The sequence below is a fragment of the Ursus arctos genome, unplaced genomic scaffold, assembly GCF_023065955.2.
Source record: "Ursus arctos isolate Adak ecotype North America unplaced genomic scaffold, UrsArc2.0 scaffold_16, whole genome shotgun sequence".
NCBI classification, from domain to species: Eukaryota; Metazoa; Chordata; class Mammalia; order Carnivora; family Ursidae; genus Ursus; species Ursus arctos.
Window position 1 is genome coordinate 14979473 of NW_026622830.1, and position 21075 is coordinate 15000547.

The window sequence follows — 21075 nt, forward strand, 5'->3', positions numbered from 1 at the left end:
GGCGGGTCCCTCGGGGTTTCCAGCCGCGTGGGCGGGCGCAGCGCCTCGAGGCCCAGCTTTCGCAGGGGAATTCCGGGCGGGGTGCGGCGGCGGGGCGGGGCGGGGCGGGGCGGGGCCGGCCACCGCCTATAAGAGGGGGCCGCACGCCCGCCCGAGCCACTCGCCTGCGCGCCCTCTGCGGACCGCGGTACCATGGCCCCCGCCCGCCTGCTCGCGCTGCTGCTGCTGCTCGTGGGCGCCCCCGCCGTCGCTGCCGAATCGGTAGGAGCTTGGGGATCCCTGGGGGGCGGCCCGGTGCTTCCTTTGTTCCTGAGGGCCTGGGATAGGGGGGCTCAGGGGACCGCGCCTCCCCCAACTAGACGCCGAGGCCGGGGAAACTTTGCTGGAAACTTGGCTCTGGGGTCACGGGGAGGCGCCGGGCCGGGGTGGCTCCCCCGCGCGAACGTGCGCCCCAGCCTGTTGCTCTTCCCGCCTCCCCTGGCCTCGGCCCCGCCGCGCGCTCCAGGCTCGGACGTGACTAAGCCGGTGTCACCTCTTCTCCCCCCACACTCGCGCCCTTCCCTGGTGATCCTGGGGTAGGCTCCGTGTCCTGGATCCCCCTGCTCGCCCTCCGTAAGCGCCCAGAGCGGCGGCTCTGGAGTCCTACAGGGCCTGGGGACAGGGGGCTGCGTGTACTCGGAAGGGGGAAGGGGGAATGGCACCGGTTGTGCGGGGAGTTGTTTCACACACCGGGGAGTGAAGACTTGAGCCCTGACCTCAGGTCTGGCCCCAGCCCCGCCACTGGCTTGTGACAGAGCAAGGCCCTGCCCCTTCTGAGTGTCAGTTTCCCCATCTGCACAACGGGCTTGGGGGAGCACAGCAGGAGATGACCGTGCTGCTTTAGGGTCCCTACAAAGTTGGGACTCCGACCCTTCAAGGGCGGATGGAAGGGATGGTTTGGGCTCAGCACTTCACTAAGTTGAACCTCTTGCTTTCTGCGGGAATATTGTTTATTTCTGCTGAACAGGAAATCAGAGTACCCACCTTGAGTGGGGGAAAGAGGGTTGGGGGGAGAGAAGGCCTCAGTGAGTCCTGAGAAGCTCTCCTCCTCACTGCCCGCAGGTCCCTGTCCTAGTTTACAAAGCCCTAGGCCACCAGAAGCTCCATTCATCCCAACCACTAGAGGGGGAGGAGGGTGGCAATCTCATCTGGGAAGTTGGGGGAACAGGAATTGATGGGAGAGGCTGCCTGCCCCCTAAGAACCCCAGCTCTGTGCCGCCTTCATGCCCTTAAGCCCCCCTTTTTAGGGGGAGCAAGTCTATGGAGTTTAATCATTGTCGATTCTTTTATGGGGCTCCTTTTTGTCTGGGCTTAGGGGAAAGTCCTTTCTGCCTGGCAGGCTTCTGTTGGGGAATGAGTGAGACCCTGAGAATAACCTGCTAGCACAATTGCAGGGCAAGCAGTGATGATAGCAGACATTTAGCGCTTATGGTGTTCTAATAGCTTTCTAATGGCTGTTATAATGGCCTATCAACCAGCTTAATTCTGACCACCCTGCAGTTTACTGTTCTTAAATTGGTCCTGAGGCTGAGGAGGGTAGCTCACTTACCCAAGGTTGCACAGCTAGTAAGGCGCTGAGTCATTACATTCAGGCAGCCGCGCTTCCAAATTCCTGCTCTTACGATAAGCTGCCGTCTGATGCTTTCCGAGGGGCTGCCCTCGTGTCCCATCTTCAGGTAACTCAAGAGTTTAGAATCTGTTGCGATTTGGGGCTGGCCAGCCTCAGGGAATTCTGAGGTGGAAGGAAACAGGGGCCCAGAGTGAGGTGATGACCTCCCCAAACTAAGGGCAACCTGACCGAAAGGTTAGTGTCTGAGCCAGGACTCCATCCTACACCTGCTGCTCCCTAGGTCCTGAGAGATGTGTTGGAGTCAAGCAGCTGGGGAGACCGCTGAAGGAATGCCGGGGTTGGGTCCTGTCGGCCTGGGCTGTGTAGGGGAAAAAGAAAGGCCCAGGAGGTTGTGAGGTCATTGCGTGGGCAGTCACGTGGCAGTCCCGGTTCAGGGGCTATTGAGTCCGCAGGTGCTTCAGGGTGAGGAGCGGACAGCTGTGTCCTGGGGACCATCGGAAGGATATGGTTTGGGGGAGGGCAGCTGTGTCAGCCCTGCGCATGGTGACCCATCAGCTGGGGAGAAGCGGTTCCTGAGCAGCTGCTTCCGGAGAGAGGTGTCCGTGTCTCTCTCATCCTGACCTCAGCACTCCCGTTCCTGGTGAAATGTCACAGACCTTCCACCTCTAATTGGGTCACAGGGCTTCCCCTTTTGCCTCCCCTGTTCCCTTCCTGCCAAGGTTGTGGTCAGGAAAATCAGACCTAGTCATAGCTGAATAGATAGGATGGAGACGTCTGCCTTCTTCTTTTTGCAGGTGGGGAAAACAGGCCCAGGGAGAAGGGATTTGCTGATTGCAGTTATGATTTGTTGAGTGCTTTCCAAATGCCGGGTCTGGTGCAGTTGATCCTCACTTGAAGCCCAGCATGTGGGGATTATATTATGCCTACTTTACAGATGAGGGAACTGAGGTCCCCCTCCAGTAGTGCTATTGAGGCCCCTCCCCAAGTTTTAGGTTTAAGCCAAAGGCCTGCCCTCCCCTTGGGTGGTACCCTACCCCCACCCCAAGGGCTTGGTGCCACAAGTTTTGGGAAGGGAACCCAGTCTGAGCAGCCAGCCTCTTCCCTGGTGGGGCTTGCTATCCCAAACCAGTTCTTCCTGTCCAGCTGGGAGCATTCCCCTGAGCTGCCTTCCTGCCACTCCTTCCCCAGCCAATTAAAGACAGCCTTGTTTTGGGAGCCGGACCCCCCCAGAGGTGTTGCTGCCCAGGGGCACAGCCTGCTGATGTGGCACCAGGCCCAGTGGGTTCTGGGGAATTATACTTCAACTTAGAGATGTTTCTGATCTCCTTGAGAATTCTTTCCTTGATTGCACCGAGTTAGGAGTGGGGCGGAAGCCCAGGGGCTCTGGGACCCTTGAGTGGCCAGCGAGAGCTCTTTGGAATTCTTAGAAGCCCAGAGAGCCACTAAAGAGGAAATTTGGGCTGTGGTTTAGAGGGTTCTGTGAGGTTGACATTCCCCCATCTGTAAAATGGGGTTTGAAACAAATGACCTTGAGTGCCCTTTTCAGCTCAAGTGTTCTGTTAATTAAATACCTACACTCTGAAAGGGACTGTAGAAACCCTGGACATCTAATGCATTCCCTCCCTTGAAGAAACTTAGTCTGTGAGATAATTAATAAATATATCCCACCAAATTCTGAGTCGTACATCCAGCCCTCCCCCCCCCCCCCACCACACATACCACTTCCGCCCACATGGGGATTTCTGCTCTATTCATCTTCAGTGAAATACTTGTCCCTTAGTACTCAGGAAATGTTTGTATGAATGAATAAATTCATGCACGTAACTTCATTCTAAAAGGTGCATTGAGGTTATTTCTCACTAATACGAAGGTCTTCCAGGGATACTGTGAGGTAGGTTTTTTTTATCTACGTTTTTACAAGAAGCTGATGCTCAGAGGAAGGTAGTGGCTTGCCAAGGTCAGAACCAGGTCTCTCTGATCATACAAGGAGTCTGGTTTGAGCATCCTCAGAACATTCCAGATGAGGAAGTCGGCTGGGTTTGAAGGCAGATACTTTGCATTCTGCTTCTGAACTGCAAGGTGACCTTGAGCAAATGTGGCCTATCTCTGGGTCTCTGTCCGAACTCTGTAATAAGCCCACCTTGGACTAAAGCCCTCTAAGGGTCCTTCCTGCCCTGAAAACACACTGGTGGGGGGAGGGGAGCTTTCTTGGCCCTCTTGGTAAAATCCTAAACAAGAGGAGAAGCTGGGGGGTGGAGACATTCAGCTCCTGCCATCCCCAGCTCCTGGAAACAGAGGGCTTTTCCAAGGACTTGGAGTGCTGGGCCGTCCTGAATGAGGAGCTGGGTCCTGGGAGCCAGGCTGGGCTTCCCGCCCCAGTTTCCTCTTGGGAGGAATTGGCTCCTAGTCCGTTCTCAGCCTCCTGCACTGGTGGGTGTGATTTCCAAATGACCATTTAAAATTGGGGGTAGGGGCTGGACAGGGCCTGTGAGTCACTGGAGGAGAGCGGTGGCTGGCCTGAGTCACCCATTTCCTTTCAACCTCTTGGCTAGGAGGATGATTCTGGTGGGGGGTGTTGGAATGGGCTCCAGAGTTTTACCTTGTCCTCTGAGAGCCTATTAAAGATAGTGTCTCAGTGCCCTGGGGCTTTGAGGGGATGGACGGAAATGCTAGTATTAGGCCTGAGACCTTCCCAGTGCCTTGTCTGGGGGTGGGCTTCCATAGGGTGCGAATTCAGCCAGCCTTCAGAATTGGTCTTCGGACCTGGTGCAAAGCAGGTAATGCTTTGTTTCCCTGAAAGCAGAGTTAAAGATGCCATGGTCTGAGCTCCCAGAGCAAAGCTGGTGCTGTCCAGATACGATCACAGCCTGCGAGGCTTGGATTTTTCAGATGCCCTCTCCTTGCTTCTGGAACTGGCTGGAGAGCACTGGAACAGTGGTTTGGGGCCCGAGAGACCTAACTTGCAGGGGTGTGAAGTCCACCTCTTACTAGCTGCATGGCTGTGAGCATGTCACCCAGTCTCCCCGGCCTCTGCTTCCTGGGCATGGTGGTAAGGCTGCAAGTAAATCTCCCAGGGTGTGCCTGGTCGGGAGGCCGCATTCTTAGTGACCAGGATGCCAGGTGGTCCTGTACCTTTGAGGATTCCACTCCCAGGGCCCCTGGAACCCTCCCGCCAACAGCTGCAAGGTGGGAAGGGAGAGGAGTCTAGGGTGGGGTGGATGGAGTTCAAATCTCCTGTTTGTTTGTTTAAGAAGTGGGCTGTTTGCTAATTATCAGATGGGTTTATATTTAAACAAGAACCAGTTCTCAGCAGCCCCACCCCTCCGGCTGGGACCCATAGGAACCCCTCACTGAGCTGTTTGCGTCCTGGAGGGTGATGGGGCTTTGCTAAGGGTATGGGACCACCTGGACAAAGCCCAGAACAGGGTCGCCCTCCTGAGTTGGAGGGGCTGAGTTTCTAGGCCTACAGAGGCTGAGTGAATTGCAAGTAGCACTCTGGCCTTGGAGACAGGGGTGTGGTGATGGTGGACGGGACCGTGTCTGAAAAACCAGTAGGTTTTCAGTGCACGGGCGCCTAGAGAGGGAGGAGAAGGCCTGTGTCAACAGTTGGGGCCTGACTTAACCCTAGAAGTACTAGAAGCCTGACTTCTCGGGCTGGTTAGTTATTAACTCACTGGTGACCTTCAGGCACGTCCCTGCACCTGGCCAGGCCCTTTGGCCCTGTCTGCTAGAGGCAGGGTGTCTGGAAGTGGGCACAGTTCACAGCCAGAAAAACCTGAATCACCATCCCAGCTCTGCTGCTCACCCAGGGACATGCAGTTAGTTAATAAGTCACTTCACCAGTGTGTCCCCTGTAAAACACCTGTGTCACTCGAGTGTCATCATCGGTGTCTGGCAAACCTGTAAAGCGCTGGCTTGATCTTAAATTATCTTAGTGGCTAGACGAGGGTTCTTAACCCCGGCCAGATGTTGACTTCAGGCAGGTGGTATCTGAGTGCCTGCTGAAAATGTAAACCGATAGTTACAGTTCTTGGGGTTCAAAACTTTTTATCCTTTCCAGAGGGATCCAGGAGTCCCCAGGAGATCACTTCATGATCTGAACAGTGCTTCCCAGCTTTGGCCTTCTACAGTCCCCCCTATCTATCCCTGCTACTTATCACCACGTCTGTGCCCCCAGTTACTCACCACCCGCACCCTCTGGCCAGTCCCTCCTACTCAGCACCCCCTTCTTTAGTGTGCCTCTCCCCTCCCCCACCCTGCAGGCTGGGAGCTCCGCTGCCCCAGTTTTCTCTGGCACGGAAGAGGCTGGCTAGTCAGGTGACACCTGGGGTAATGGAAAGGGGAGGCAGGGAGAGGCTGGTATGTGTGGAAACAGTGACTTGGTGGAGCGCGCTGGTCGCGGCCAGGCCTGCGGGACTAGCTGTACCACTCAGACCTCCGGGCATGGGGGCAGGGATGACGCGTGGCCGGTCACAGGGAGTGGGGACACTCCTTGCCCGGGGAAAGACCGGCTGGGAGACGTCTGTGGGACAGACTGACCTGGTCTGGAGCAGTGGCTTCCCCACGTGGGGCAGGGGGTGGAGGGGGAAGGCTGGGAAGGGGCAGGAAGCCAGCACCCAGGGCTGATCTAATCAGCCGAGACAAGGCTATCGACTCTGCTCTTGAGAACACGGGAGGCTTGTTTACGTCCCGCCTGTAGATCCAGCAGGGACTTTGGATCTGCTGCCTAGATTACAAGCCCCAGCTTCAATGCACCTCTGTCTCTGCGGCCCTCAGGGAGCCAGCCCCCTCCCGGCTGTCTCCAGCGGTAATCGGAGCGGTGCCCAGCTTGGTTACCAGGCCCTGAGACAGAGGGAGGCTTGTCTTTTTGAGCACCGTCTTTTACAGGTGGGCAAACTGAGGCCCAGTGGGGCAATCTCCATCACCTGCTGGCAGGGGGATGTCCAGAATGCAGGAGCTCCCACCCCCACCCCCATTTCTAGCTGGCACCCCAGGATCCTAGAGCCCCCTTGCTGTGGAATCGGTTGCCCTGGGGGGTTGGTGAAAAGTTGGCTGCTGGCAGTGCCAAGCCTGGCTTCTCTCCTGAGTGATTGTGTTCAGAGTAACCCGACCTTGGAGTGGGCAGAGCTGACATTCGAACCCCCACCGTAGCCCCACCCCCACCCCAGACCTGGCTTAACCCTTCAGATACCAGAGCATCAGGCTGTGGATTGGTGTGTGGTTTCTTTTTGCCTTTTGGATACTTTTTTTTTTGTCCCCAAGGCAGGTCAGGAAATACCTGGGGGGTACAGGTTGCCAAGTAGAATGTCAGGCATCTCTGGTCACTGCCATTTGCTCCTTTTGCAAGAATACAACTGAGTTTCCTCTGCCTCTGTCTTCCTGGAATGGGTGTTCCGCGTTGTGTGGTCTCTGCCCATCTCTGGGTCCTTTGCAATTTCAAGGGACCTGATTGGTTGTTGAAAAGTCTCTGGTCCCAGAAGCAAAATAAATATCCATTATAGGTATTTATTCATAATTTGCAAAGCACACTTCCCCACACCCCCGTCCACTGACCACCTTGTTTCTAACAATGGAATGGCTTCACAGCTTTTCCCAGGTCTCTCTGACCCTTTGAGCACTAATCCCGTTAGCCAGAAGGAGGAAGGCAGGTGGGGATTAATAATAGCTGCTACTCATTGAGCACCTGCTGTGTACCAGGCCATATGCTGAGTCCCTTGCACACGCTAATGCATTGCACTTAATCCTCATCATCCTGCAGGGGGCTCCCAGCCCTGGTTACCAGAAGAGAAAGCTGAGGGTACACCCCAAGACTCCTGTAGTTAGGAAGTGGCCAGACTGTACTTTGCTTGTGGGTAACCACTCTGCTGGCAGATCCTTCGTTTCTGCCGAGGTGTAGAGCTCTGATTGTGGCTCCCGGGTTTACTCCTTCTGGGGGATATCTGACCCTTCAGAAAGGGGGATGGTGGCAGACAGTGATTGTACCCGAGGCCATTTCTGGGGAATCTCTGGTCAGAATCATTCTGGTGGGTTCAGTAGTTGGAGCCCAGTGTTCTTGCGCACCCCACCCCCCCAGTTTGGCTTGCATGGTTGTCCTTCTGGTCTCACCTCCTGAAAGAAGGGTCAGGTGTGTCCCTGACCCTACCTCTGCTGGGGAGGAGCCTGAGGGCGCGGAGGGGGGGGGGAGGCTCTCCTCCCTCTTTTCCTCCCACCAGCAAACCAGGCCTTGACCCTGAACTTCTCGCTGGTGCCCCGGCCAAGGTTTTCTTCTTTTGTTTAAGCAATATCACTTTCACCTTTGTTTGCTCCCTGGTGGAGCCCGGCCTGGCAGTGTGGGGTTGGGGTGGAGAGGTGACGCGTGGGTGGCAGTGAGAAACCTGGTTGTGGCTGAAGCATGGTCTTGAGAAAGATCTAGGTTCAAATCCCAGCTCCGTTGCTTTCTGGATGTGCGACTTTGGATAAATGACTCTGTTGCACCTGAGTTTCCTGCAAAGTGGCCAGAGCCCGTTACGAGACTGCTGGGCCAATGTAAACGAGCTCATAAAGAGAAGAATACAGCTTGATGCCTGGCTCACAGTGGACACTTGAGCTAGTCACCCCAGCCCCTAGGCTTTGTCCTGGTGACTGACGCTGGAGGACTTGCAGATGGGGTTGGTGACCTTTTCCTAGCTCCGTGCGTATAGCGTAAGGACTGAATGCGGAATAGGTCGAGTGACAGCTGCAGCCTGTGGGTTTGCTGAGACCCTTAGTTTTGGAGCCAAAATCCTTGAAGCAGGGGGGGGACAACTCCGGCCTGGAGCCAGGAGACCTAGGTTCTAAGTCCAGCTCTGCTGCCAACTGCTTGGGTGACCTTGGCGAAGTCCTTTGTCTTTTAATCTGTTTGCTGGGTTATAAAATGAGACCGTTGGGCTCAGTGACTTCAGTTACCTTCTGGTGGCAGGTGTTAGTTCCTTTAGAACAAAAGAGCACCTACGCCCTCTTCTGTGGATAATCTGGAGGGGCATCCAGCATCTCAACCCCCGGGCACCAATCCCAGGTGCCCAACGGCCCGGGGCAAGCAGGGTCTGTGGGACCCAGGCCCACTGACCTGTTGAGCTGGTGAGTTCTGTTGGAGTCTGTGAGAAAGGAGACCCGAGGGCCCAGAGAGGGTGCCTGTGTGTGCGTGCACACCCGTGAACACATGGTCGGAAGGCAGGGATGGTGGTGAGTGGAGAACAGACGGGTAAGCTCAGCCGGGAGCAGGGGTGGCGGGGCCTCTGGTCAGACCTGGGTCTGACTGCTGAGTAGCCTGGGTCTTCACATCCACCCTAGACTGAATGGGCCTTGTCTGCAAAGCAGGTGAGGCAAGGGAGGGCTGTTGGCATGCCCCCCGCCCCCATACACACAAAGGGATGCTTGCCCATGATCCCGTGGGGCTTGGTCCTCTCTTGCTGACCTAGTCCTAAAGGGTTCCCACTTGAGAATTTCCCTCTTGTGGAGTCTCAGGCAGAGAGGGTGCTTCTGGAGTGGGAGAAGGATTTGTCTTCCTGTGCCCTCCCATGAGCACACTCCACAAAGCTGCTTCCAGGCCCTGTGCCTTGCTGGAGGAAAGCACGTTGGCTCCTGTAACGCAGCCTTGAGAGCCCTGGGATAGGTGTGTGACCTGGCCCTGCCGCTGACCCCTGGTGCATCCTTAGTCAAGCTGTTTATCCTCCCCAGGAACGTGGTATAGAAAGGAAGGAGGAGGGATCACCAGGTGACCCCTAAGAGGGCTGAGCTGCCAGAGAATCTGGGTTTCAGCTTTGGTTTCGAGACCACCATACCTGCCTCCTCTCTTTGGCTCCGTTTGGCTAATGAAAAACTGGAGCTGGTAACTCTCAGCCAATCAGCATGCCAATGCCATGGGTTGTTTTGAAACACCCCTTAGTACTTTCACATAGTAAAAGAAGGGCAGGATGTGTAAACAACATTCCAGGGCTCCGGGGGACAAGGGGGACAAGAACTGGGTGGGGAGGGTCTCCAGCCTGAAACTGCCCAGTGTTGGGACCCCAGCCCCTGACTCCCACAGGTGGTTTGGTCTCCAGGCCAGGTCGACAAGTGGCCAAAGTACCTTTTTTCTCTCCTGGGCTGGATTTGACTTCCACTCAACAGGGCTCCCTCCTAGCTTGGTTGGCCGGCCACTCCATCTATGTACAGGTGTGTTCATGAGCACGTGGTTAAAGGCTCAGGTGACCTGGCCTGCGTTCTGGTCCAGAGTGGCCACTTCTGCCGATGTGACCTTGGGCTGGCCACTTAACCTCTCTGAGGCCCCGGTTCCACTTCTGCACAAGATCTATCAGGAGGACGTACTTCATTTGCTAAGGGCTTAGGAGGTCCTGCTCTTTCAGATTTTGGGCCTGGGGGAATTCACGGCAGGAGATGGGGGTTGGAGCACAGGGACCTCGCCCTAGGGACAGTTTCGCAACCACCGTGGCCTTCCTCCCGAGCTGCCAAACCGAAGCCACAGGCACGGGGCTGTGTGCGGGGGCTGGAATTCCAACACCAGCAGCTCAGCAGCTCCTGATTCCCGAGTCATGAAGTCATCCCCAACCAGCGCTTAACCCCTTTCTGGCTCCCCACCCCCACGTGTGCCCAGTGTTCAGCAAAGATTCTCCCATCCGGTGGAAGAGGGCTGCGTGCCCACTGCCTTCCCCCTAGCCTGACCCCCCTCCCTTCCGGGAATCCAGCATCTGCCCTTGCTGGGGTGGAAGAGGGCATGACAGTCAGGTCCTGCCCGCCTCTCCCCGGAAGCCAGTGACGGAAGTATAGGACAAGCCTGAGCCTCTCCTGCAATGCTTACCTTGTCCTAGGAACAGATATTCCTTCTCGGGCTCCCCCCTGTGTCACTGGCAGTCTCAGCTGGGTGAAGGACAGCCTGGGGCCATCAGACACCTGGCATCTCCATTCTGAGCTGTCTGGCTAACTTAGTTATGTGATCTTAGGCAAGTCACTGCCCTGTCCAGGGCTCAGAATCTCTCAAATTCTGTGAAATGAGAGGACGGGACCTCCCTGGCCTCTGTAGCTAGTATTTTGGTGGTTCTGAGCACAGCCCCGGTCTCCTACAGTTAGGGGCTCGGGGAAAGAAGAGGAGAATGTTTTAGAGGAGGGATGTGTATTGAACTTCATGGAAACCCGAACTCTTTTGGCAAATAGTAGGCACTTTAGTATTTGAGTTAATCAGCGAAGAAAAATGAACTTTGCTCAGGGCTGTTGTTCTTTGGGAAGCCTTAGCCCCAGAGCTAAGAGGAAGGTGGTAGGCATTCTGAATGTTTCCTACCCTTGTGAGCTCTGGGGGATGGGAACAGAGTAGCTGATGTACTTACAGGACCTTGGGGAAGTCTTTGTCTCCCTGGACCTTGGAAATTTCCCTTTGAAAGCTTCTTGGTGGAAGTAGGTTTAAGATTCTGCTGTGATGGGACAGGCTGGGTCCCCGTGGGGTAGGGGCCGAGGACATTTGTGGGTGCTCCCTCCCTAGTGCTGGTGCTGAGCAGATCTGTGGGAGATGCTGGAAAGCTGAGTACGAGAGTATGCTTCTGGACTTGTGAGTCACCAGGTCTGCGCAGCGCCTGGCTTGAGGCTGCCCTGGGGTGTGGGTGAGCCAGCCCTGTCTGTCCCAGCCCAGACTGAGTCAGCTGGGAAAGGTGTCCTGGGCTGGGCAAGACCCGGGCCACCAGCCCTCTCCCTGCCTCAGGTGAATCAGCCATGACTTCATCTGCACCCTAGAGCCCTGCAGTGTCATATCCTCCAGCCTTCGTGGTTCTGCGGTCAGGCAGCTCGATGCTGAATCTTCACTCTCGCACCTGCTGCTCGTGTTAGAAGGAAATGCCCAGTTTCCTCTGTTGTAAAATGAGGTTAAAGATATGCCTTTGGTGTTAAGAACAGGGACCAATACATAGTGATTGCTTAGTCAACGGTACCCAGTAATATTTGATGTTCTGATTATTGCCAACTTTATGATTTTTATTAGCCCAGGATGGGAAAGAGATTTGCCTAAGGTCACACAGCAAGTTAGGGACCAGGAGGGGTGCAGGACCCAGGTCTTCAAGTTCTGGCCTCATTACCTTCCAGCACCCCAGATGATCTTACTGAATGCCCACTTCACTGCCTTTTGGGGCTCGGGGCCTTGCGATAGAGCACCGGGGGGCTACTGATGTGGCTGACGTGACTCTCCTTTTTCACCCTAGATCCGAGAGACCGAAGTCATCGACCCCCAAGACCTCCTAGAAGGCCGATACTTTTCTGGAGCCCTACCAGATGACGAGGATATTGGGGGGCCTGGGCAGGAACCCGATGACTTTGAGCTGTCTGGCTCTGGAGATCTGGGTATGGAGGGTGTGGTGGCCAGGCCTGGGGTCATGGGGCTGGAGGGAAAGTGGTCTCACCGAGCACAGGGTAGCGAGCTTGCTTTGAGACTTGGGTTTGTGTGGGGATTTTCCTACAGTGCTCCTCCCCTCTCCATAAAGAGGAAACAAAAGTAACTATGAACCCTCTTCCGTCCCTGACAACCCTCCTTGGGAGAGTTATTTGTTGCCTTGAGTTCATTTGTAGCTCTAGGTTTTCCGAGCACCAGCCTGGACCTGTCTGCCTGTGGCTGGGGGCCTGGGTGGGGGGGGGACTGGAAAGAACTGATAGTGTTTTCTTCTTATGAAAAGGAAAAGGACCAGCTCAAAAGCCTGGGAGCGTGTGTGTGGGCAAAGGTGTGGGTGCGGACCCAGGAACGAGCTCCTGCTTCAAAGGGGGGAGTGGATGAAGGGGCCCAGGCCTGTGGGGGGGAGGGGTGGGCTGGACTAGGGGGAGGGGCAGGGCTCGTCATGGTCTTTGGTGACTCCCCACCTTGGCTGCCACTCAGAAGCGTCCATCCTCGGTGCAGAGTAGTGTGACGATTTGAAGTCTGAGCCTTGGGGTCACGTAGTCTTGAGTTCATACTGCCTCTCTGTGACCTCTGAGCCTTGGCTTCCAAATCTGTAAAATAGTAAAGCAGTGTGTTGGGAATTGGACTGAGTTGAAGCTCTCTTGGCACATATACCAAGCACTCAGGATATATTTTAATGTTGCAAGTTCCAATATTTAATATTACAATCTAGAGTCTTCTCAAAAGAATCCCCTGGGGATCTTAGGAAAATGCAGGCTCTGATTCAGTGGGCCCTGAAGTTCTGCATTTCTAAGCGGCTCCCAGGGGATGCTATCGGTCCAGATCCATACATTAGAGAGCAAGGGTTCGGAGCTCAGCCCCCTCCCCTCTGCTCAGCCACCAGCTCAGCCTTCTTGTGAAGAACCAAGGAGGCCAGTGTTTGGAGCCCCATTTTACAGATGAGGTGACTGAAGCTGGGGTGGGAATGGTCACTTGCTGTACATGGAGCGTTTGAGGGCTGGTTATACGTTAGGACTCCCACCAGCCATGGCCGAAGAAGGGAGAGGTCCTTTATTTAAGGGGAAGTGACCTCACACTCACACAGCCTTTCTGACTTTCCAGATGACTCAGAGGACCCCCAGATCTTCCCCAAAGTAATCCAGCCCTTGGTGAGTAATTCCATGCTTTTGCCTCTCTCCACTTACTCCTCTATAACACCTGTCGAGAGGGGCCCATAAATGAGTTCACTCTGCAAGAAAGCTTTTATCTGTGGCCCTGGCTCCCGAGGGGCAGGCGCAAGGGTGGGTCATGGGTAGGCCAGCCTTCCTGCGGGGATAATCACTGTCAACACTTAGATGTGTTTCCAGCCCCTTTTCTGCGCATTTCTAGGCATTTCCCAACAGTAATATCAAATTGTATATGGTTTTGTGTGCTGTATTTTTCACTTAAAGTGGTCATGAGTGTTTGAATTTATTTCCTCACATAATTAAATGTGCTTCCTGATCATTTTTATAGGCCACATAATCATAGTTCACTGCTTTTCCCTTATTGATGGAAATGTTGCTTATGATTTTTTGATTTTCTAAAATTATAACCCTACAGCAAGCTTCTTTCACTCAAATCTCCAAATTGCTCCTTGGGACAGAGTCCCAGAGGCAAAGGTATTGCCTTAAAGGGCCAGCAGTTTCTGCAGCTTTGCCACACTGCCCTCCGGGGTGGTGATTCTCGAATACCACTACCCAGCAGGCAGTGGGAACACCTGCTTCCCTGCACCCCCAGTCACATTATTCATGCCCCATCGAGGGCAGATCTGAAAAGGTTGAGGGTGAGCATTCGACGGCATCATTGTTGAGAGGTTGGTGCTGCTTTCTGTCCCAGGACCACCTGGTTCAGCCAGTGAGATGGCAAAAGCAGACTCCCTCCCTGGGTGAATGTTCCTGCCCCTGCCCTGGGTTCATCATGAACCCAGACCACGCTGAGTTTGTCTCTTCTCCTTGCACCCCAACCAGGTGCCTCTAGAGAACCACATCCCTGAGAGGGCAGGGCCTGGGAGCTGGGTGCCGACCGAACCCAAGGAATTGGAGGAGAACGAGGTCATCCCCAAAAGGATCTCACCCTTCGAAGGGGATGAGGATGTGTCTAACAAGGTGTCCATGTCCAGCACTGCGCAGGGCAGCAGCATGTTTGAGAGGACAGAGGTTCTGGCAGGTAAGTTCCGCACCAGAGAGTTGGAAGGGGAAGAGGACTCAGGAGGAGATAGTGCTGCAGACACAGAGCCCGTCTACCCTTCCTTCCCACCACAGGGTACCCTGGAGACTCAAGGAACCACACCTCCCTAGGGGGTGGCTCTGAAGCCTGGTGGAAGGGGGGAGGAATTGCATATCAAAGGCTTCTAAAGAATAGCCTAAGAGTGGGTCACTTGCCTGAAGTCCTTCTGTCTTGTTTTTAAAACATTTGCACAGCCTGGCGTTGGTCCCCGGGGAGTTAATTATTAAACATTAACTTCCTTGAAAGTCCTGAGACTTCTTTGGGTTGGGCTGGCTCCCCATCCCCCTGCTGTGCCACTTGACAGAGTGACCTTGTGACCTTGCCTGAGAAGCTTTCCAACCCTAGTGGAGGAGATGAGCCTCAGTTTACTCCTCTATAAATGGGTACAATGCTACCCCTTGGGTTTGTGTCATGACTCCATGAAAATTAGAATCTGAAATAATCTGTCATTGAGTCTTCATTGAGTTTTCATACTAGATGGCATACTGGGAACCTTCATAGGACAGATGAAGACACTGAGGCCTAGAGAGAGAGGTTCAGTGTTTGGCCTGATGTGAGAGCCCCAGGGTTCTTGACTGTGGTGTGCTATCGTGGAAGCTCTGTCCCAGGGTGGGGCTCTGGGTGTGGCCTTCATCTGGGGTGGTGACGGTTCCCTCTCTCCCTGGCAGCTTTGGGATCTCCAAAGCTGGGGAGTGGATTGTCAGAGGGAACTCTCTTTCTGGCCAAGTTTTATAGGCCAAGGGCCTGTCTGCATGAACCAGCCTGGTGAGTGGGCGCCCTGGGCCCAGGCTCAGTTACACCCGCCTCCTAGCAGCCAGCTGGGCGAGCACCTCCTGGGAGGCTTGAGGTACAAGGAAAGCGCCCTGTGCCCTGCATTTTGCAGATAAGGCTTCCTGGAAGAATATAACCCCAGGTGACTTTGGGCCCAGCTCAGTCCTGACCCTGGCCTCCTGGTACCAGAACCAATGTTCTTTCTCCTTTTTCTTCACTACTTGCTGTGCGATGTAAGACGGGAGGGGTTAGGGGGTGCTGTTTTAACTAGAGGGGCCCTTAGAGACCTTTTAAGCTTCTGAGCTTCAAAATACTTGGTAAAACTTCCCCCATCTTTTTCAACCACAGAGTTTCACTTTTAGCTGGCATCCCTGGGATTAGCATAAGGTTTTGCTTTCACCAACTAAGGCTTCTGCTGCTTTTAAAGAAAAATTTTAAAACCACTGATCTAGTCCAACCAAGTGTGTCTTACAAATGGGAAGACTGAAGCCCAGGGAAAGCAAACCACTCGCTTGGGTCACATAGCAAAAGAGACAGAACCAAAGCCAGGTATCTCTTAAATCTTCCAGCTGAGAGTTAGACAAGCATAAGATCTTCATGGGGGAAGTTACGTCGTTGCGCTAATTGGGGTGGGACCCTCCGTTCTAGTAGCATCTCAGTGGCACCTGGAAGTTTCTCAAGTGCTTGCTGGATGCCACCTGGTCCACGGATACCCCTCGCTGGGTCTCCACAACCCTATCAGACAGGTACGGCTGGCTCTCTGTACTCTTACAGATAAGGAAACGGAGGCTCAAGAGAAGCCAAATCCCTTGTCCAAAGTCACAAAACTAGGCAGTGGTAGCCCTGGCATTTGAACCTAGGACCAAAGTCACATTTGAGACTGTCCTTGAACCTTAACCTAGTGGAGAGCCCCAGCGCAGACCAAGGTCCTGATAAGAGGAGCCCGTGGTGGTGGGGCGGTGGTATCAGAGAGAAAAATGATAAAAACAGTCATGGAGTTGATACCTCATTCCATGTGCTTTTTCTGTATTTCCTGGGGTCACTTTGTTGCTGCCTTTTCATAGAGTTTTAGCCAAGAAAGAACCTTACCGGGCTCCTCTGTGCCACTCTGCCCCCATTCTGCGTATATATTTGGAGTGTGTGCCAGGATGGAAAATTGATCTCCTTAGCCCTAGTAAGACCGAATTAGGGAACTCAATCTGCCACAGCAAGGATTCTGTGAGGTATCCCTGCCCCCTCAACAAACAGGAATGAGCCCCTTCAGGCGGCCTGGCACACTGGCAAAACAGCTGTTCACCTGAGGTTAGCAGCCCGCATCTGCCTGACACCAGCAGGCACCCTTGGCCAGCGCTCCTGTCTGCACTGAATTGGGAGAGTCATTTCAGAAGCACCTAACTGTCGTGCCAGGCCCAGTTGTGTCCCAGGGTGTTAGGGACACAGATAGAAACCCCCGAGGTTTACAGTTAGTGAGTACTGAGCCTCTGCCATGCATTGTTCTAAGTACTTTCGGTGGGTGAATTTATTTAATCCTTAGGACAGATGTGTGAGAAAGGTCCTCCTATTTCCATTTTGCAATGAGAGAGATGAAGGAACTCGCCCGATCACACAGCCAGCGATGAGTAATGGAAGTGGGTCGTAGGCCTCAGCCACCAGCGGCACACGTAGGAGGGGAAACCACAGTATGTCATTGTCTGTGACACAGTAGCTTGGCCATGTTCGTGTGTTCGAGCTGTGTTTGGTAGTGTGCACCTGCGTGTGTGGAGAACGTGTAAACCCGCCTGTGTGGGTATGTGCACACAGCCCGCTTCGCAGTCCGCTGTGCTCGGGCCTGTGCTGTAAGGCAGATGGTGGCCGCCTACGGGCTTGCCAGCTCCTGGCCCCGTTAGTGCTGAGCTGTTGCTGGGGCGCGTGCCTGGCTCTGGGCTCCAGCAGGTGCAGGTTGGAATGACGGCTTTGCCGCCCTGGCTCTGTGGTCTTCAGTGACTTACGGTGACCCCCACCCCGACCCTGGTCTTGTGAATGAGGTCATGCCAGGCACAGGCGACAGCAAAGGGGAGCACGTCCAGTTGTGAGAGAGCTGAACGGGGGGATTTGGCAGTGTATCCAAAGTCCTGACCCGCAGCTCTGCCGTTCTTCCCCTACAGCTCTGATCGTGGGTGGCGGCGTGGGTATCCTCTTCGCCGTTTTCCTGGTCCTGCTGCTGGTGTACCGCATGAAGAAGAAGGACGAAGGCACCTATGACCTGGGCAAGAAACCCATCTACACGAAAGCCCCCACCAACGAGTTCTATGCCTGAAGCGCCCACCTGGGCACTGGCTTGGACCTCTGCGGGGAGGGAAGCTGGAGGATTTTGAAGGGTGGACGTTAGGGTAAGGGGAGGGCAACCTAATACTGACCTGTCGGCATCTCCAGCTCTGATTCTGTTTCAAGCGTCAGAAGAGACATCATCTTCTGTTCCTGCCTGCCTCTTCTTGATTCTCTGGGCCTCGATTGTCCCGGCAGAAAAATAGGGTTACACTTGGCCTTGCTGAAGGCAGGTCTGGGATTAGATCATTTCTTAATCTTACACTTAAAATGTGGGCCCAGCTTACAACCTATCGTGAACATGCCTCCCCCAGAGCCCCTCTGCAGCTGGGACAGGAGTCCTGCTGGAGCTCTGCCCCCAGCAGCCTTCTCCCTCCCTCTTGTGAAAAGGAGCTGGGAGAAGGAACTAGAACCATCTGCCATCTGCACCTTGAGATGTGTCCGTCAAAGGGCACTTGTGACCACACTGCAGGAGTCTGTGGTATACCTTGGGCCATTCTCGGCTCCTTCTAGTGACTTTTGGAAATCAGCCGTTTTTATTTGGGGGAGGGGGTGGGGTAGGAGGGAGGGTGGGGAGAAGAACTCCAAGTTCATACCGAAATGGATTTGCTGAGTATTGCAAATCTACCTTTGGTGGGGTATTTTTTTCTGAATGGTTCATTCCTTGGTGCAGAGCCTCTGCCTGGGCAAGTGTGCCGACGCCGAGATGTTCTCCGCTCTCTTGCACGTTCCACAGTACCTGCTCAGTTTGTATTTAATGGTTTTTTATTTTTATTTCTCAAAAATGAGAGAAGAGACGGAGATAATGATTTTTATTAATTTTTTTTTTTTTTTTTTTTTTACTATTTATAGCTTCAGACAGGGCCCTCTTCCCTCTTTTTCTTTAAATATCCTCCCCATTTTTTTTTTTTTTTAACTTAACACTCCCCGGCTCATGACCTTGGCCCTTTCTGAAGCTGCTTCCTCTAAGAAGTAGCTTTTGCTGAAAGTTTTCTAGAAGATCCCAAAATACAGTGTGGGGGATGGTGGGATATTTGTGTCTCTTTTCTTGTAATATATTATTATTCTGCCTTGGTTCTAGAAAAATAGATAAATATATTTTTTCAGGAAATAGTGTGATATGTCCCATTTGAAGTTGGCTGGATGGTTGAGTGAGTGGGTTTTTGTGTGGCTGAGTGGGGTTTTGCCTCTCTCTCTCTCTCTTTTTCTCTCTCTGTCTCTGTTCCTGGTGCCTTCTGATTGGGCTGGAATAGTTGAGGGTAGACAATTCTGCCTTCTTTCTAGCTCGTGCTTTGAGCCCAACTGGTGTTCCTTTGTTTGCTCTTTCCACATTCACAAGAAAATTGGAGAGCTGTGCTATTGGCTACAGTGGCCACTGGCCACGTGGCTACTCAAATCAATGAAAATCACATAAAGTTAAAAATTCATTCCTCATTTACACTAATCACATTTCAAGTGCTCGTTTGCCACATGTGGCTCGTGGCTGCTATAGTGAACACGCAGGTAGACACCACGTCCACCTGTTGAACCGCACTGCTAGAGAACTAAACTGGCTTAACAAGTCCCAGCCCCAGCCTTGCAGGGGGGAGCCTTGGTCTCCCTGGACAAAGGGGGGGATGGGGGAGGGCTGACTGGGCCCTGGCTCTGGAGCTTGTTAATGGCGACCCTCCCTCTCCACAAAGAGGAGGACTGGTGGCTTAGCCTGGACAGGCTGCTGCTTCTCCTGACCCCACTGGCTGGGGGTACAGGGGAGTCGCCCTTGCCTCCTGCACCTTCCACCACCACAACCCAGGGTCCCAGCTGGCTGGGTCCTGTGCACCGCCCCCCCACCCCATGTCCTTCTGGCTATGTTGGGAGTGAGCACCTCTTGTAGCCACCTCACACTGTTGTCTGTTACTTAATTTTTTTTTTGATAAGATAATAAAACCTGGTACTTTCTAGATTGCCTGTCTCTTTTTTTTTTTCCTGTCATGTTAAAGTTTGTAAGAGGTCATCCCTTTTGGGTTCTGTATCACTTGATAGCAGTAGAGCCTGAGAGAATTGGGGTGCCAGACACCGGAGGCAGAGACGTAAGAAGCCAAGAAAGGGCTTGGAGAGGAGGAGAGTCAGAAAGTGCACATGGCGGCCTGTGGGCTTGTCGTGCCTGCCTTGGTTTTGTTCAGATGACGCCTTGTTGCAAAAACAAAACACCAAAGTCCTTGGATTAGGCGCCAGCTGTAGAAATGATGTCCCCCATATACATCCAAATTCACCACTTCTCTGGGGAAAACTCAAGATTTGGCTCCACTCCGGCCTCGTGGCCACAGTTGGAAGTTGCCCACAGGCAGGATCCTGTCTAGATGGGTTCCCTGCCTCGCCACAGTCTCTGTCCACCTACTGTCACTCATGTCGCCCGCTTGGCCACTGCAGGCATTGCGGTAACTGGACAAACGCCATCGAAGCCTCTCTCGGTCCTGGGAAGAGCCTTTTTACCAAGGGGGAACGCTGCCCTTAGCTTGTCTGCAGAGTTAAACGTTAATTCCAGGGCCTTGGGCTTTGGGGGTCTGACCTTGGTGCCATGTGGCCCAGTGCTTGGCTGGGGTCAGGGGAAGGATACAGAGGAACCGGCAGTGGAAACAAACCTTCACGTCACATGCGTGTGCCAGAACCCATTCGGTGCTTCACGGCGGAACCCACTTTATCGGCACAACAATTCCACAAAGAAGGTGCTGTTAGTGTCCGCGTTATACGGATGGGGACACTACAGCTAAGAGGTTGCAGGACTTGTCCGAAGTGACCCAGCTCATCAGCGGCAGAGGTGGGATTTGAACCCAGGCATTTGGGCTCTGGAGTCTGTCTGCAACCACACTCCCCATCAAAGGGTTTATGTGGCCCAAGGCCCCTTCATTGGAGGCTGCTCGGGACCCATTCACCCCCCTGAAGCAGCGAGTCTGGTCTCAAGTCCCTCCCGAGGCGCTCACTACGCCTTGTTTTCCTGAGTTCCGTGAGGCTTGCGTGTGTCCCTGTCCCTGATAACCCGGTTCTCGCAGAAGTTCCCCGCGTCTGTCAGGCCTGTCTGCGCTCTCCAGTACAGTAGCTGTTGGCCACGTGGCTGTTTCCATCGAAGTGGATTTTTAAAAACGAAAAACTCAGTTCCTCAGTTGTACTAGCCACGTCTCAAGTGATCAACGGCCACGTGCAGCTGCTGGCTACCCTGGGCCAGAGCAGACAGAGCAGAACATGTCCACTGTCTCAGAAATCTCTGGTAGGTCTCTGTCGGGTGATGGGAGACTGTGACTCGCGACCTCTGGGCTTGGATTTCAGCTTTGACCAGCTGTTGCCTTGTGCACCAATGGCCTGCAGGGGGGAAGGTCAGAGCCCGGTATGCAGTAAGTGCTCAATGAAAGGCACTTTATTCTCATCCTCAGCGCCATCTTTTGGCCAGAAGGCCCCTCTGTTACCTATCACTGTGCAAAATCACCCCCAAAGGTAGGGGCTTACGACCACTATCTCACAGAGTTTCTGCAGATCAGGAATGTGGGAGCAGCTGAGCTAGGGGGTCGTGGGGTCTCATAAAGTTGTAGCCAACATGTTGACCAGGCTGCAGCCATCTGGAAGCTTGACTGGGCTGGAGGGCCCACTTCCGAGGTGGCTCACTCACAGGTCTGGCAAGTTGGTGCTGGCTGTTGACAAGAGGCCCCAGTTCCTTGCCATGTGGACCCTCAGGGCCAATTGTGTGTCCTCATGACATAGCGGCTGGCTTTTCCCAGACAGTGAG

At 54.0% G+C, this 21075-nt stretch overlaps 1 protein-coding gene across 1 annotated transcript; it reads left to right on the forward strand.

Annotated features, from left to right (window-relative positions):
* Positions 1-151: 151 nt before the first annotated feature.
* On the forward strand, positions 152-19258 carry SDC4 (syndecan 4). The gene is made up of 5 exons (XM_026503605.4): positions 152-261; positions 11809-11947; positions 13098-13144; positions 13985-14183; positions 17159-19258. The coding sequence occupies exons 1-5, from the start codon at positions 193-195 to the stop codon at positions 17308-17310; spliced, it is 606 nt and encodes a 201-aa protein (XP_026359390.1). The 5' UTR covers positions 152-192; the 3' UTR covers positions 17311-19258.
* The last annotated feature ends 1817 nt before the right edge of the window (positions 19259-21075 follow it).